The sequence below is a fragment of the Carya illinoinensis genome, chromosome 6 (genome assembly GCF_018687715.1).
Source record: "Carya illinoinensis cultivar Pawnee chromosome 6, C.illinoinensisPawnee_v1, whole genome shotgun sequence".
NCBI classification, from domain to species: Eukaryota; Viridiplantae; Streptophyta; class Magnoliopsida; order Fagales; family Juglandaceae; genus Carya; species Carya illinoinensis.
Window position 1 is genome coordinate 25,390,016 of NC_056757.1, and position 16,811 is coordinate 25,406,826.

At 33.0% G+C, this 16,811-nt stretch overlaps 2 protein-coding genes across 4 annotated transcripts; both read right to left on the minus strand.

The window, feature by feature from the left end:
- Nucleotides 1-686: 686 nt before the first annotated feature.
- On the minus strand, nt 687-4,772 carry LOC122314394. Of its 3 annotated transcripts, XM_043129939.1 has the most exons (8): nt 4,400-4,772; nt 4,197-4,286; nt 3,901-4,077; nt 2,733-2,903; nt 2,233-2,445; nt 2,023-2,111; nt 1,129-1,601; nt 687-1,054 (listed from the first exon to the last, which is right to left on the minus strand). In XM_043129939.1, the coding sequence occupies exons 1-8, from the start codon at nt 4,479-4,481 to the stop codon at nt 1,030-1,032; spliced, it is 1,320 nt and encodes a 439-aa protein (XP_042985873.1). In that variant the 5' UTR covers nt 4,482-4,772; the 3' UTR covers nt 687-1,029. The 3 variants fall into 3 exon arrangements, with proteins under 3 accessions (XP_042985873.1, XP_042985870.1, XP_042985872.1); XM_043129936.1 differs by having other exon boundaries at nt 687-1,601; XM_043129938.1 differs by having other exon boundaries at nt 687-1,601; nt 4,197-4,283; nt 4,400-4,771.
- Nucleotides 4,773-10,742: 5,970 nt separating this feature from the next.
- LOC122312702 lies at nt 10,743-15,420 on the minus strand (the record flags this gene model as incomplete). Its single annotated transcript, XM_043127365.1, has 3 exons — nt 10,743-11,942; nt 12,483-13,727; nt 14,821-15,420. Coding segments are annotated over 3 exons (3,045 nt in total), but the record flags the coding sequence as incomplete, so codon positions are not given.
- Between the last annotated feature and the right edge of the window lie 1,391 nt (nt 15,421-16,811).

Sequence of the window (16,811 nt, forward strand, 5' to 3'; positions counted from 1 at the left end):
CCTAATTATTTTAATTAAATATAAATAATAGAGTATGTATGAATGTATGATGTATTAACCATTTATATATAATGACATAAATTATCACATGATTTATTATTAATTAATAGTATATATTATTTTATATTTCATATGATCAATAATAATAAATTAAATAAAAATTACATTATTAACTTATATAATTACTATATAAAAATAATATATTAAATTTTTAAAAATATTTTTAAAAAAAATATATAAAGATTCAGTCCGATCCAAAATTTATAAACCCCAAAACTATATCAAATTTTATTAATCCCCGAAACGGACCGGTCTAGAATTCAGCCAAGTCTGGTCGGACTGAATTATTTACAGCCCTACCGAGTGGTAGGTAAATATTTTAGCTGCTGCTTGAACCCGAGCAAGTGATAACTGTTTAATTGCTAAAGCTCTTAGGTTTCAAACTTTCAAGTCTTGGGTAAGTTGATAATCTCTGATCACATCAATTAGCATAACACATTTTTCAGTGATTTTTCATTTTAATAAAACCACTTCAAATATAAGTCTGAAGACGGGAAGATTCTTCGTCGTACCATAAACAATTTCACCAGGGGAGTAGGTGTTTTGCGCAGGATTAACACGATATTTCAACATTTGGCTTCTCGTTTTGCCCATTCTGATCGCTGAGATGACGGAGACGGCAGAGATAAAGGATACGCAAGCATTCTATGGAAATAAGTCGAAGAATTAGCTACAAGCTCATCTCCTTGGATTTGGTAACAGGAAGGCCATGAATATTTTGGCCAGACTGATCATTTTCACATTGGAAATGCTCCCAACAGATGCATTTTTCAGAAGAAAAAAGCGATACCACCTGTAACCTAAATTTAGGACTGCTATGCAGATGGAATGAGGTCAAAACTATGAATTGCTGCCTTGTATGCATATGATCAATAGCCATGGCGACGGCCCATAGAATTACTTCGAGAGCGAATGTTGTGATGATCAAACATGGGATCCCCATGATCAACAGGCTTTATCACCACAGCCTCAAGTTTTCCATCCTGCTCCTGAACTGCCCCAAAGACAATCTCATTGGTCTTTTCACAGCTCTGCTCATAGTAAGTGTTTGGGATGGATGAATGATACCTATGACGATGACGCTGCTGATTCTGATTCTGATGCTGCTGCTGCTGAAGATTGCCATCCCACCCATTAGAGAAAACTCGACTTTGCCGCAATTGGTGCATATTTTCTGCATCCTTGGACATGAAAGGATATGTTTTACGCGGAGTGGGGGTTCTGGTATCAATTGAAGGGGGCTGATCTTCTTCAGGTATCACAAAGCTCTCCTGCATGGGCCAAGTATTTGAGTGCTTTCCTTTCTGCTGTTGGCTTTGGTACTGATAGATAAGTGGCTTCTTTCTAAACCCCAGAAATATTCCTCCCAGAATCTCCATTACTGACGCCCCAGTGTTGAAAAGAAGCTTTCCAATGGATCCAACAAAGCCTTCTTCTTGCTTCTCTTGTTCATCTTCTGCTGGGATTAATGGTGGCCTGACCGACTTCAAAGGCTTCTGAGATGGGCTAGGAGGAATGGTTGTGTCTGGTGCACCTTGATCCTTCAAAAGCATGAGATAAAAGGTGAATAAAGGTTTCATGCTGTCATAAAAGATGCGAGGAAACTAGAATTATGCTACAGTATATGCAGGCATGAATTTTGAGAAGAAAAAATGTTTTCACTTCACACTTATGTTAAAGTTGCTCTTGCCATATAGGTAATGCATAATATGTAAAGAATAGGGTGTGAATCCAGTGCTATTTCATACAAGACGTAAGAGTAGACTGGTGGTATTCCTGGATCAAAATATTCAATTTCCAAACAGTCGTAAACAAGAATTATTGGATAACTCACTCTCTTCAATGAGATGTCAAACTGGTCCGTAAATGGTATGAATTAAACACCATAAATAAGATGCTTATTTTATAGAGTGCAGAAGTCAGGACATCATAATTAAATAGAAGACAATACTAAGTACTCACACTGTGGGAAGACACAATTGTACCCACTCTACGTTGCAGCAATGCAAGCATGTAACCAAAGAAGCCAGCCCCCAAAAGCATTGCAATTCCTGTAATGATTAAAAAAGTTTGGTTGCAGATGATGGTGCCAATAAGACATCCAGTGCATACATATTGATATGTAGCATAGACAAATATTGAAGGGTGAAATTTGGATGCGAACTAGCTTACCAAGAGGAAAACCGCTTTCATATTGATAAGCACAATCATTGAAGTGGAGTTGGATCTCCCTGATAGCCTGGTTTCCTCTGTCGATAACAAGGAGGGAACAACTGCTACCAATGTAAACCACATCAAAATCGTCAGAAAATTTTGCATCTTCACTTGGTCCATCAACATGACCCCCTCCACGGCTCCATCTTCCTCCCGCAATTGTTGTAACCCCTACAAGTAGAAATATCAATTGTATTAGAAGCATAAATTCTCAACTGTAATACCAATACTATAAAATTACAAATCATTTTATAGGATTTTTACTAATTACATTATTATCTTGTTTATTTTCTCTAATGATTATAAGAAAACATAAAAAGATTTTCATATCAGATAAAATCCTAAATTTTCCCTGAGAGTTCAAAAGCAAAACAAAAAAGAGAAGAAGGGAAAATTTGGCAATGAGATTTTAAAATTGCAGAGTAAATGCTTGAACAATATAAATATAAAGCATTTACCAGCAACACTTATCTTCCTAATAGCCATATTCATAGTGTCCGCAATATAAATGTTTCCTCTGTCATCAACTGCAAGCCCCTTCGGCTGGTTCATCCTTGCCTCTCTGGGTTTTCCATCCACATGTCCAGAATAACCTTCAGGTGATCCTGCAACCAGCTTTGGTCTGGTGTCTGCAGTTTTCCCATGAATTTAAGAATAATTATAATTGTGCGATAAGCAAGACATATATCATAGATATAGCAGAATTGGAAGTGCAAAGAAATAGACGTCCCAGATTCCCATTCGCTCCAATAAAATTTTCATTTTAGATGTTTTTGATTGGCACTAGGTGTCCGGAAAAAGCATCCCAACTAATCTCGTGAATGCATAGGCTTTTGGCATTCATTTTAGATGTTACAATGATCAAATATGAAAGAATCCCAGTATGGTTCTATTCCTCAAGCCTTTATTGATTATGAATTATGGGGTTAGAATGTAAATACAGTAGCAAATGAAACGCATTACAGTGCCCAAGTTTGGGCATTATAGATAAGAAAATTTTAGAATTTCCAGATAATGAGAACTCTCAGATATAAACTGAAGATAGTATTGTACTAAAAAAACATCAGAGTATGTTTAGATATCGAAATATCATGTTCTAGTAGTTACATATATGGAAGCCTCCCGTTATCTTGGTAAAAGTTTTCTTTGATAGAAAATTCTCGGTATTAATCTTTCCAGAAACCAGCAAATAGAAATAATAAATTGAATAAAAGTTGAGAGAGTATGGGGCATTGGGGGATCCAATATAAAGAAAGGACTTCTAGCTTCTACAACTTTGCTAGAAGGTTAGAAAGTGGAGCATTCAACGGCTAAAGAAAACTAATTGATGTTTTTCTGTTTTCTACATCATAGGCGTTCATTTCGAGACTCCAATATATGACACGGAGACTATAACTGAAATTAATAAACGTTCCAACTCATTTAAAATGAATCAGAGGTTTTGTTGTTAATTTTGTATAATTATTCAAGCCCATTTAACTTTTCAGAATAGCATGACCATTAGACGTCGCAACTTGACGGAAAAAAATACAAAAAATAAAAATCTCGAGCAAAACAGAAATGAATTCATTAAAACAAGATGAACCAATCAATATTTGGAAGCCATGACCAAAAGCATCCACTTACAGAGAGAAAGAGAGGCAGATATTCTGTAGATATTACTATTAGCAGAGTCCAGAAGCAAAAGTTCTTCATTGGGCAACACCTCAACCGAATAAGGCTCAATCCCAAGCTTGCTTCCATCAAACACCGTCTCCACAGTATACCCACTCTCAAACTTCATCATCGGACGGCCAGAAACCGCTGCACACACAAACCCGATAAGCCCATCATTTCAGACTACATCTCCACAAACCCCTCCATCAAGACAGCGACCCAGAACATAAAACAAAGAAAATGTAGCTGCTTCCAGAGATCTATACCTGTTTTGGTTGTTGCTTTGAGTTTGAGTGACCACAACCGTTTCGTAAACACAGATACAGCATTTGAGAATAGCCCACTAACAATCTCTGCTTTAAAAAGAAGATAGATAGCAAACTCAGATCAAATAATTGAAAAAAAAAAATAGACTTAAGCAGTTAAGCTCATATTCACATAGAAACACAAACAAAATAGGCTAACCCACTTGCAGGAGTAGTAGAAGCTGACGAGACACCTCCAAATAGAACCAAAAGAGCAAGACCCATAACCAGCACATTCTTCCCCATTGTAACTGTGCTCAAAACGATCCCTTAAAACAGCTCAGAACGGCGAGGTTTAAGCTTCAGCATCACTAGAAACCCTAGCTCATTAGCAGAAATGGATCTGATAGGCAATGGGAGTCTAGAGAGATGCTATAAAGTATGTGTGTGGCTTTGAATTCCAGTGAGAGTACAGCGTTTTGTGCGAGAGTGGGAACTGGGAAATGGTAAAGATGAAACAGACGAGGGAGAAAGGAGAAGGAGAAAAGGTGAAAACGAAAGAGCGGACCCGCGGAGTTGTAGCATACTTTTACACTGTTAATGAAACTTGAAATTACCGTGAGTAGGTTTAAATATTTAAAGTGAATTTTAAATTATTTATTATTATCTCCATAAATATATTAAATAACCTATAAATATTATATAATCTATTTTATGTCTATATAACTCGATTACACAGTTTAAATGATATGAGATAAGATATTTTGTTAAAAGTTAAATAAAATATTGTTATAATATTATTTTTATTTTGAAATTTAAAAATTTTAAATTGTTTATTATATTTTATGTGAGAATTTAAAAATTTATAATAATTATATGAGATAAGATGATATGAGATGAAATAGTTTGATTTTGTGTAACAAAACTAGCTCTTAGTTAGGATTATCAAGTTCTGCAATAATTTAAAGAAATTCTTTTTTTTTCGGTTTTATAAAAGAATTGTTATAGCTATAAAAAGATTACATAAAAACAATCTCATAAACTGATATGGTTTCATATAATCCTTTATATCTATTTTACATTAAAAGTAATTCTATAATCTGACAAACCACATGAAATCACTTCAATTTATGAAATTACTCTTATATAATCAAGTAATGTTGTACAACACTCTCATCCTATTTTTATCCTACTAAGTAAAATATGACATATTCATCACTATTAGATGACAAGAAAGCATTCAATAAATGATCATTCAATGATAATAAATGTGTCACATCTTATTTAATACGATAAAAGTAGGATGGTAGTGTGGAGTATAGAATTTTCATATCTTATTAGATTTTAGTGTAGAGTATACAATCCTACTTTCATCTTATTAAGTAAGATGTAACACATACGGCTCAAGTGCAATGTCACATCGGTCAGGTGACCCAAACTGCACCCCCTAGGCACGACTCAAGCCATCGTGCCTAGCCCTTTCAAGGCATTGTTCACTGATGTATTTTTTAATCTGTCTAAAGTTACGTTTGAATGTTGAGATTATTTTAAATAATTTGTGAATATTAATAAAAAGCTAAGTACAGTTTGGATAATGAGATGAGATAATTTTAAATAAAAATTGAATAAAATATTGTTAAAATATTATTTTTAATATTATTATGATTTGAAAAAATTGAATTTTTTATTATATTTTAAATGAAAATTTGAAAAAATTATCATAATGAGATAAGATGAAACATTTTCACAATCAAGACGGGGGCCATTTAACCTTTATTTTAATAACACGGATGTGAATACAGAAAAGCTTGTGTACCGCCTCATGTTGACCACTCTAGTTGATCATGAATCAAAAAAAAAAAATTTACTGATTAAGAAAGTAATTTTAAGTCTATTGATATGGTTTTTTTTTTTAATTTTTTAAAAATGATAAAAAAAATGAGAATAAAAAAATAGAATAAAAATAAAAGATAAATTTTAGGCTAGCAGTCACTTACAGCAAGGTAAGCTACATGCGGCACACTAGCCCAACTCATGTGAATAACCATGCATGGGAATGAACAGAATATAATTTTCAACGAAATGTCTATTTGTCTGAGACATAGATTTGAAGAACAACACACCATATTGGACCAACATTTATTGTGAATAATTTTAAAGATTGGTTCTGTGCATTAAGATGCTACAAGGATGCCCTCTTATTTCAATTTTTTTTTTTTTTTTAAATGCTACAAGGATGTCAGAATTATTGTTGTATATTTGTTGAGAAACACCACTCTGACCGAATTTTTCTACCGACTTGTATTTTTATTTAAGGTTAAAAAAGTATTTTTTTTAATAAATTTGTAAATTTTATTTTTTTTAAATTGTTTAAAGTGATTTAAAAAAGAGTAATGATACCTTTCCAACTCGTTAACAATCGGTTTACAACTAAAGTGGTTCATATTATCATTAATAAAATAGATAAAATTATTTATTATTATTATTATATTTTAGATATTTTTCAACATTTTTAACCATTAAAAAAATTTAAAAATATATATAATTTTATTAGGAGTCAATTCTTTAATTACTACTAAGTAAAATAAATAAATAAAAATAAATAAAATACTCTAATAGTGACTTTAAAAAATTTTATCTTATAATATTTTATCTTACAAAATTATAAAGTAAAGTTACATAATTATTTATTAATTTAAAAAAAAATTTAACCAAAGTTGTAAACTGGTTGTCAACCAGTGACAAGACTATCATTATTCTTTTAAAAAATGTTTGAAGAAAAAAAAAATTATACTGTTTTGAACCTTCGATGAGCATATTGTGTTGACCATTTGATAGTGAAGGTTGCAATATCAAGATATAATCGACAAGAGGAAAAAGAAAGGATGAAGATATATGATTATGAAATGAATAATTATATGGAACACGACAACGTTTTATCATATGCTTGGTATTATTCGAGATATCTGTCTATTTTTTTTATTTTTATGATACACGACACAATTTCATGCAAAGTACAAAATATTGTAAGAAGAAAATCAATTTATGGGTTCATTCATAAAAGAAATCGTCCACAGATTCTGTGAGCCATTCCATCTTTTTCTGTGAGTCCAGCTCCTTGATGTAACAGCTTCCTTTCCATGTCTCCTCCTTGTTTTGACATTCTGAATCTGAAAAGAACCTCTGATACCGATAGGCGATAACCATCTTATCCTCCTCTGTCCATATATGGGATTCCCTTACCATATGTTCCATCCACATGAGCACATGGGATCCCAAATAATGTGGGTTTGGTTTTACTAATTTACTCAACACATCAAAATCCAGTAAATAGTTTTCTTTCAAAAATAAAAAGATCGATCATTTCCAACCTAGAGAACAGATGAGAGAGAGAGTTTATCTGCAATGAACAGATGGCACTGGGGAATTACGGAAGATGGAGGATGGGAAGGGAGTGTCAAGGCCTGTGTTCTAACGATACGCTGAAGAGGGTGTGTTGCCCAGATGACTAACACAAGAGGGGGGGTGAATTGAGTTGTATTAAAAAAAAATAACAATTATAAATCAAATATATAATATAAAATATAAACAAAATATGAAATAACAATAAATATAAGGAGTAAGGGTAAGAGAGAAGCAAACTCAGTATGTTAACGAGGTTCGGCCCCACTGCCTACGTCCTCGCCTCAAGCTACCCCTTGAGGATTCCCAAATTCACTATTCAACCTCCTTCAGGTGGAGATAGAAACCTATTACACCTTTGAACAACACCGCTACAAAGGATCCGTGTAGAACACCCTCTACACTTGCAATCACCTTACACGTGGTGATTCAACTATTCCCTGTGTAGAATACTTTCTACACACACAAGGGTTATACACACCCTTTTTCTGATACAAAAGCTGATAGTGGGTAGGTTATCAGAAAACACTCCTCAACGAGTGAAATAAGAACAATACAGCGCAAGCTATATCTCTCAAAATGAACAAGGATTAAGGCTCAATGTTTAGAGAAGAGAGAATGAAAGCTTTGAATGAATGTTGTATGCTCTTGGTGTTGTGAATGTGAAGCTCTCAAATGATCTATTTATAGGCATATGAGACTTCATATTCAAATTTAAAAAGATTCACATGTCAAAGACAACATCATTCACTTTTTCAAAAAATTCAAATAAAAGGTTCTTCTTTTTCAATTGTCAAAGACAACATCATTCACTTTTTCAAAGAATTCAAATAAAAGGTTCTTCTTTCTCAATTGTCAAAGACAACATCATTCACTTTTTCAAAAAAATCAAACCTAATATTTTACTTTTGGCATATGACAAAATGAGCACACTTTCATTTTCAAAAAATTCAAACCTAATCTTTTACTTTTTGTATAAGTCTAAAAAAGCATCAATCACTTTTGAAAATATTCAAATAAAACATGCACATGTGAAAGATGACAATCAATCATCTTTAATATTTTCAAAGTTCAACCCTTTAATCAAGGCATGCACATGCAAAAGATGACAATCAATCATCTTTCAAAATTTTCAAATTTAATTTTCAAAAATATTCATGCACATGTGGAAAATGTATTTTAATGCTTTATGATAAAATATTAATTTTGAGCATTAATCCTAATTTCGAATTTTGAAGAGATTTACAACATTACTCTATAATTTTAATGTGAACTTGTTCCCTTCTTGCTCATGCTTGTTTCCTTGATGTGCTTGACTCCATTATGTAGACAACTTGAGCTTGAGACTTCTTTATTCTTTGAATTCATTTGTTATCATCAAAATCCATGTGTAGATTTATAATCACATGAAACTTGAAATCTTGAGTTCAACAATCTCCCCCTTTTTGATGATGACAAATATTTGATAGAACTTGAAACCTATATTAATACTTAAGCTCCCCCTGAAAATATGCGTTAGTTTTTCAAGCAAAAGTATAAATATAATTCCAAGCATATATAACAAGTTTAGCAATTTAAACAATGTTAATGTTCTAGTCTAACACTTCTCCCCCTTTTGGCATCATTAAAAAGGATCCGCAACAAGAAAATGGACTGAAGAAAACGATGCGTTTAATAGTCACTGTAGATAGTTGAAAAATGGAGCCGTCCGTGACCCGACAAGTGCTGCAAAGCCTCGAGGCCTAACTCTATGAATTTAATACGGCTGAAGATTTAAACAATCGCCTGATGTTGTTGACAAACGGGATTGAAGGCTCCGAGTTTCTATAAAAAAATGATCATTTTCATCTATCGGATGCCAAAAAAATAATCACTTCTTGACCTGAGTTCTGTTTTTCCACAACGATAGAATGGCTGAGCAATTCTCTTCCACTAATGTTCCAGACTTGAATCAGGAACCCTTGACGCATCAATCATCAATCTTCTCTCCTGAGGCCGTCAATACCATGATAGGAGCAGTGAACCGTTTTTCTAGTAAGGCTGATTCTGAGATTATTGCAGAATCAAGAATGCTCAGTAATCAATATGCCGCCTCTGTTACGATCATGTCTCGAAGGTTAATGGCGAGGGTGAGTGAGATTGATCATCTTAACATGCAAATATCTGAGTTACGACAGAAGCTTGCTAATAAGGATAGTGAGAATAAAAGGCTAAAGCAAGAAAACCAAGAGTTGAAAAAATTTGCAGATTGGTATGCTCATGATCTGCAACCACGAATAGAAGAGCTGGAACGAGAAAGGGTTCAGATACAAGGTCAACATCGGCAGATAACAGCAGAGGTTCATCGTTTACTAGAAAAATAGGGACAATCTACTGTTAATCTCGCTGGCTTAGTAAGAAAACTTTTGACAATGTGTGTCCAGCATATCTTGTATTTCTTTTGACTAAATAAGATTTGAAGAGAAAATAGTTTGTCTTATTCTTTATGCTATCTCTATAAAATCAGTCCTGAAGTTCATCTAATCCGCATCAAGTTTTCATCTCATCTCTATAACTCATTTGCATTCCTTCAGCATTCTCGTTTTAAGCCTTCTATTCTTTTCTCAATGGCTCATTCTTCTAACATTTCTCTAGATCCATCCATGAGGCATTCTGCATCTCAACCTCCTGTTCTTTCTGCAGCTACCATTGGTGCCATGTTGCAGCAAGAAAATAATAATCTGACTAATAAGTCAGATTCTGATGCTATTTATGACTTGGTGAGTCTTGGGACTCGCTACTCTTCCTCTATTGTGGCTTTTTCTCAGCGGCTACAAGCCAAAAATCACGAAGTTGAAAAGCTCAAAGAACAAATTGTTGTACTTCAACAAATTGTTCAAGAGTCTCACACAAGGGAAGGAATCATTCGGCAGAAGAATAAACAGTTGAAATCTTTATTAGATTCTTCATTCCGCTTGCCGGTTCCCATGAATAAGAATGACATGATATTGTATGAAGAGAATGAGCGTCTCAAACATGAGGCTAAGAATCTCAAATTTATGTAAAAGTATTAAAAAAAATCTATCTCTATTTTTATTGACTCTGGTCTATCTTTTAAGAGATATTCATAGCATGCATCATACCTATTTCTCTTCTGATCATACATAATCTATCTTCTGGTAAAGGTTTTGTGAAAATATCTGCTAACTGATCGTGTGTGTTTGTGAACTCTAACATTATATCACCTTTTTGCACATGATCTCGAAGAAAATGATACCTTATTTCAATATGCTTAGTTCTAGAATGTTGTATTGGGTTCTTTGAAAGATTTATAGCACTTGTATTATCACATTTGATTGGAATGTGATTATACATGAGTTTAAAATCTTCAAGTTGTTGCTTCATGTAGAGAACTTGAGCACAACAACTACCCGCAGCAACATATTCTGCCTCAGCAGTAGATAGTGCAACAGAATTTTGTTTTTTACTAAACCAGGAAACTAATGCATGACCTAAGAAATGGCATGCTCCACTAGTGCTTTTTCGATCTATTTTACAGCCAGCATAATCTGCATCTGTGTAGCTGATTAGATCGAAAGATGTGTGCTTAGGGTACCATAACCCTAAGTTAATTGTACCACTAAGATATCTAAGAATGCGCTTAACTGCAATTAAATGTGATTCTTTTGGAGATGATTGAAAACGTGCACATAAGCACACACTAAACATAATATCTGGTCTACTGGCTGTTAAATATAATAAGCTACCAATCATACCTCGATATATCTTCGAGTCAACTGGCTTACCGGATTCATCTTTATCAAGTTTAGTTGATGGGCTCATTGGTGTTCCAATTTCCTTAGCATTTTCCATCCCAAACTTCTTCAGTAATTCCTTAATATATTTTGATTGATTGATGAATGTCCCACTTTTTGCTTGCTTAATTTGCAATCCGAGAAAGAATGTAAGTTCACCCATCATGCTCATCTCAAATTCTTCCTGCATAGTCTTAGCAAAAACTTGACACATATTTTCATTAGTAGCACCGAATATTATATCATCAACATAAATCTGAATCAAAAGAATATCATCATTTTCATATTTAATGAAAAGAGTTGTGTCGATTTTTCCTCTTGAAAAACCTTTTTCAATCAAGAAACCACTGAGTCTCTCGTACCAAGCTCTAGGAGCTTGTTTAAGTCCATATAGTGCTTTTGTGAGTTTGAAAACATGATTTGGGGAAATATGATTTTCAAAACCTGGAGGTTGCTCAACATATACCTCTTCATTTATAAAACCATTTAAGAAAGCACTTTTAACATCCATTTGAAAAAGTTTGAAATCTTTATAACAAGCATATGCAAGTAGCATTCGAATAGCTTCTAATCTTGCGACAGGTGCATATGTCTCATCATAATCGATTCCTTCTTCTTGATTAAAACCTTGGGCTACAAGTCGAGCCTTATTTCTAGTAATGACTCCAGACTCATCTTTCTTGTTTCTAAAAACCCATTTTGTTCCAATAATAGTATAATTTTTGGGTCTAGGAACAAGTGTCCAAACATCATTTCTTTCAAATTGATTCAACTCTTCTTGCATAGCTAGAATCCAAGATTCATCAAGAAGTGCGTCATCAATATTTTTGGGTTCAATTTGAGATAGAAAAGCAGTATGATTACAAATATTTCTAAGAGATGATCGAGTACTTACACCTTGTGAAGGTTCTCCCAAAATTTGTTCCACTGGATGATCTTTCACAAATTTCCACTGTTTGGTTGCATCTTGTATTAAATTTTGATGATCTTTCCTGATGGCTCCATGTTGAACTTCCTCTATTGCTTTCTCTTTGTTGAGATTGAGACTTTCTGTGTTATTTATACCTTCTATTTCTTCATCAATAGATTTCTTGGAGAGTGGAGAATTAGATTCATCAAATACTACATGCATAGATTCTTGTACAGTTAAAGTCTTTTTGTTGAATACTCTATAAGCTTTACTATTAGTAGAATACCCGAGAAAAATACCTTCATCAGATTTTGCATCAAACTTGCCTAAATTATCTCTGTCATTCAAAATAAAACATTTGCATCCAAATACATGAAAGTAACCAATGTTGGGCTTTTTCTCATTCCAAAGCTCATAGGGGGTTTTATCTAATTTAGACCTTAACATAACTCTATTTATAACATAACATGCAGTACTTACCGCTTCGGCCCAAAAATAACTAGGCAAGTTGTTCTCATTGAGCATTGTTCTTGCCATCTCTTGAAGAGATCTATTTTTCCTCTCTACTACCCCATTTTGTTGAGGAGTTCGAGGAGCAGAAAAATTATGAATAAAACCGTTTTCATCACAAAATGTTTCAATATTTTTATTAACAAATTCTTTTCCCCTATCACTTCGGATACTTGAAATAGTATAGCCCTTTTCATTTTGAATTCTCTTGCATAACTTGGTAAAGGCATTATGTGCCTCATCTTTATGAGCAAGAAAGATGACCCAAGTATATCTAGAGAAATCATCAACAATAACAAATGCATAATATTTTCCTCCTAGACTTGCAACTCTATTTGGTCCAAAAAGATCCATGTGTATCAGTTGCAATGGTCTAGTAGTGGAAATATGTTTCTTAGTTTTAAAAGAAGTTTTTGTTTGTTTACCAAATTGACATGCATCACAAATTTTGTCTTTAAGAAAATATGTTTTTGGTAAACCTCTCACAAGATCATTTTTTGAAAGTTTGGAAATAAGTTCCATGTTGGCATGACCTAATCTTCTATGCCATAACCAACTAGTTTCATTTTGAGCTGACAAGCAAATAGCATCTTGTGAGGTAATTTCTTCAAAATCAATTATATAAACATTATTGTTTCTAAAAGCAATAAAACAAATATTACAATCATGATCATTCAAAATAATGCATTTATCCATTTTAAAAGTAACTGTAAATCCTTTATCACATAATTGACTTATGCTCAAAAGATTATGTTTTAAACCTTCAACAAGTAGAACATCTTCAATTATGAGAGAAGATTCATTACCAATTTTACCTATTCCCACGATCTTCCCTTTCGAGTTGTCTCCAAATGTCACGTGTCCTTCTTCTTTAGATCTAAGATCAAAGAACTTAGTCTTGTCTCCCGTCATGTGTCTTGAACATCCACTATCTAAAAACCACTTATTTTTACTTGTGGATGACTTCATGCATACCTATAAAAACAATTAAAATGATTTTTCTTGGTACCCAAGTTCTTTGGGTCCTTTATTTATTAGTATTAGAAGAAACAAGATTTTTAGGTACCCATATGGCCCTAATAGTCATTGTATGATTTCTTCTAATAGGACAAGTATGATAATTATGACCATTTCTATTACAAAAATTACAAATAGCATGTGACATATATGAAAAACTTGAATGATTATAATAATATCCTTTTTTGACAAAATTATTTTTATGAAAAGAATTTTGAATATTAGTCTTTGAGGTAGAATGATTATCAAAGAAATTTTTATAAGGTTTGTATTTTTGTTTTGGCATATATCCCAAACCTGCCTTGTCAAAAACACATCTTTGACTACCAAGAAGTTTTTCAAAATTTCTTTTTCCATTCGTAAAGTTTTCAACAATATTTTCTAAATCGGTTTTCTTCTTATTCAATTCAAGATTTTCATCTTTCAAAATGATACTTTCTTTTCTTAAAATTTCAATTTCGTTTGTTAAAGAAGAATTTTTCTTTTTCAAAGCAGTATACTTTATACCCAATTTTTCAAATTCCTCATAAATCTCTTCTAAAACATTTTGCAATTCTTCATATGAAGGATTTTCAATATTATCAAGATTTGTTACCTCAATGTCATCTTTAGCCATAAGACAAAGATTTGCTGATTCTTCATTGCTTGCTTCACTATCTGAGCTACTTGAATCATCATCCCATGTAGCTTTCATTGCTTTCTTGCCCTTGTTTCGATTTTTTTTTAGCAGAGGACAATCTGGCTTGATATGACCAGGTTTATTGCATTTATAACAAATTAAAGTGTCGTTTTTACCTGAATCTTTCTTGAAAAACTTTTTGAAAGATTTCCTCGGAGGAGTTCTATTTTTCTTCAAGAACCTCTGAATTCTTCTTGTTATCATCGCAACTTCTTCATCTTTATCGTCATTTTCCTCATCTTCATCACTTTCACTTTCATGAGGAACAGCTTTAAGTGCTAAGCTCTTCTTTGGCTTTCCTTCTTCTTCTCCTCTTTTCAATGTGTACTCATGGGTGATAAGTGACCCGATGAGTTCATTGACTTCGAGCTTCTTGAGGTCTCTAGCTTCAAGAATCGCTGTAACTTTTGATTCCCAACGTTTTGGTAAAGAGTTGAGAATTTTTCTTACTATCTCCACCTTGGAATAAACTTTGCCAAGAGCTGTCAAGCTGTTTATGATGTTAGTAAAACGAGTGTGCATACTAGAAATAGATTCATCATCATTCATCTTAAACATTTCATATTCATGAGTAAGAATATAAATTTTTGATTCCTTGACTTGCGAAGTTCCTTCATAAGTTACTTCCAAGTTATCCCAAATTTCCTTTGCCGTAGCGCAATTCATTATTCTATTAAACTCATTTCCATTAAGAGCATTATATAATAAATTCATAGCAGTTAAATTTAAAGTATAAAGTCTATCGTCTTCACGATCAAACTCTTCTTCTTCCTTTTTGACCTTTACTCCACCAACTACTTTTGTTGGAATATAAGGTCCATTTACAATACATTTCCATATTTCTCTACCTTGAGCTTGAAGAAATATTCTCATTCTAACTTTCCAGAATGAGTAATTATCTCCACAAAAGAGTGGAGGCCGACTACTAGATTGACCTTCACCAAATGAAGCTGCAATGTTAGCCATAAGATCTTAACTCAAAAGATAGTTAATCTTATAATAGAGCTCTTAGCTCTGATACCAATTGTTGCCCAGATGACTAACACAAGAGGGGGGGTGAATTGAGTTGTATTAAAAAAAAATAACAATTATAAATCAAATATATAATATAAAATATAAACAAAATATGAAATAACAATAAATATAAGGAGTAAGGGTAAGAGAGAAGCAAACTCAGTATGTTAACGAGGTTCGGCCCCACTGCCTACGTCCTCGCCTCAAGCTACCCCTTGAGGATTCCCAAATTCACTATTCAACCTCCTTCAGGTGGAGATAGAAACCTATTACACCTTTGAACAACACCGCTACAAAGGATCCGTGTAGAACACCCTCTACACTTGCAATCACCTTACACGTGGTGATTCAACTATTCCCTGTGTAGAATACTTTCTACACACACAAGGGTTATACACACCCTTTTTCTGATACAAAAGCTGATAGTGGGTAGGTTATCAGAAAACACTCCTCAACGAGTGAAATAAGAACAATACAGCGCAAGCTATATCTCTCAAAATGAACAAGGATTAAGGCTCAATGTTTAGAGAAGAGAGAATGAAAGCTTTGAATGAATGTTGTATGCTCTTGGTGTTGTGAATGTGAAGCTCTCAAATGATCTATTTATAGGCATATGAGACTTCATATTCAAATTTAAAAAGATTCACATGTCAAAGACAACATCATTCACTTTTTCAAAAAATTCAAATAAAAGGTTCTTCTTTTTCAATTGTCAAAGACAACATCATTCACTTTTTCAAAGAATTCAAATAAAAGGTTCTTCTTTCTCAATTGTCAAAGACAACATCATTCACTTTTTCAAAAAAATCAAACCTAATATTTTACTTTTGGCATATGACAAAATGAGCACACTTTCATTTTCAAAAAATTCAAACCTAATCTTTTACTTTTTGTATAAGTCTAAAAAAGCATCAATCACTTTTGAAAATATTCAAATAAAACATGCACATGTGAAAGATGACAATCAATCATCTTTAATATTTTCAAAGTTCAACCCTTTAATCAAGGCATGCACATGCAAAAGATGACAATCAATCATCTTTCAAAATTTTCAAATTTAATTTTCAAAAATATTCATGCACATGTGGAAAATGTATTTTAATGCTTTATGATAAAATATTAATTTTGAGCATTAATCCTAATTTCGAATTTTGAAGAGATTTACAACATTACTCTATAATTTTAATGTGAACTTGTTCCCTTCTTGCTCATGCTTGTTTCCTTGATGTGCTTGACTCCATTATGTAGACAACTTGAGCTTGAGACTTCTTTATTCTTTGAATTCATTTGTTATCATCAAAATCCATGTG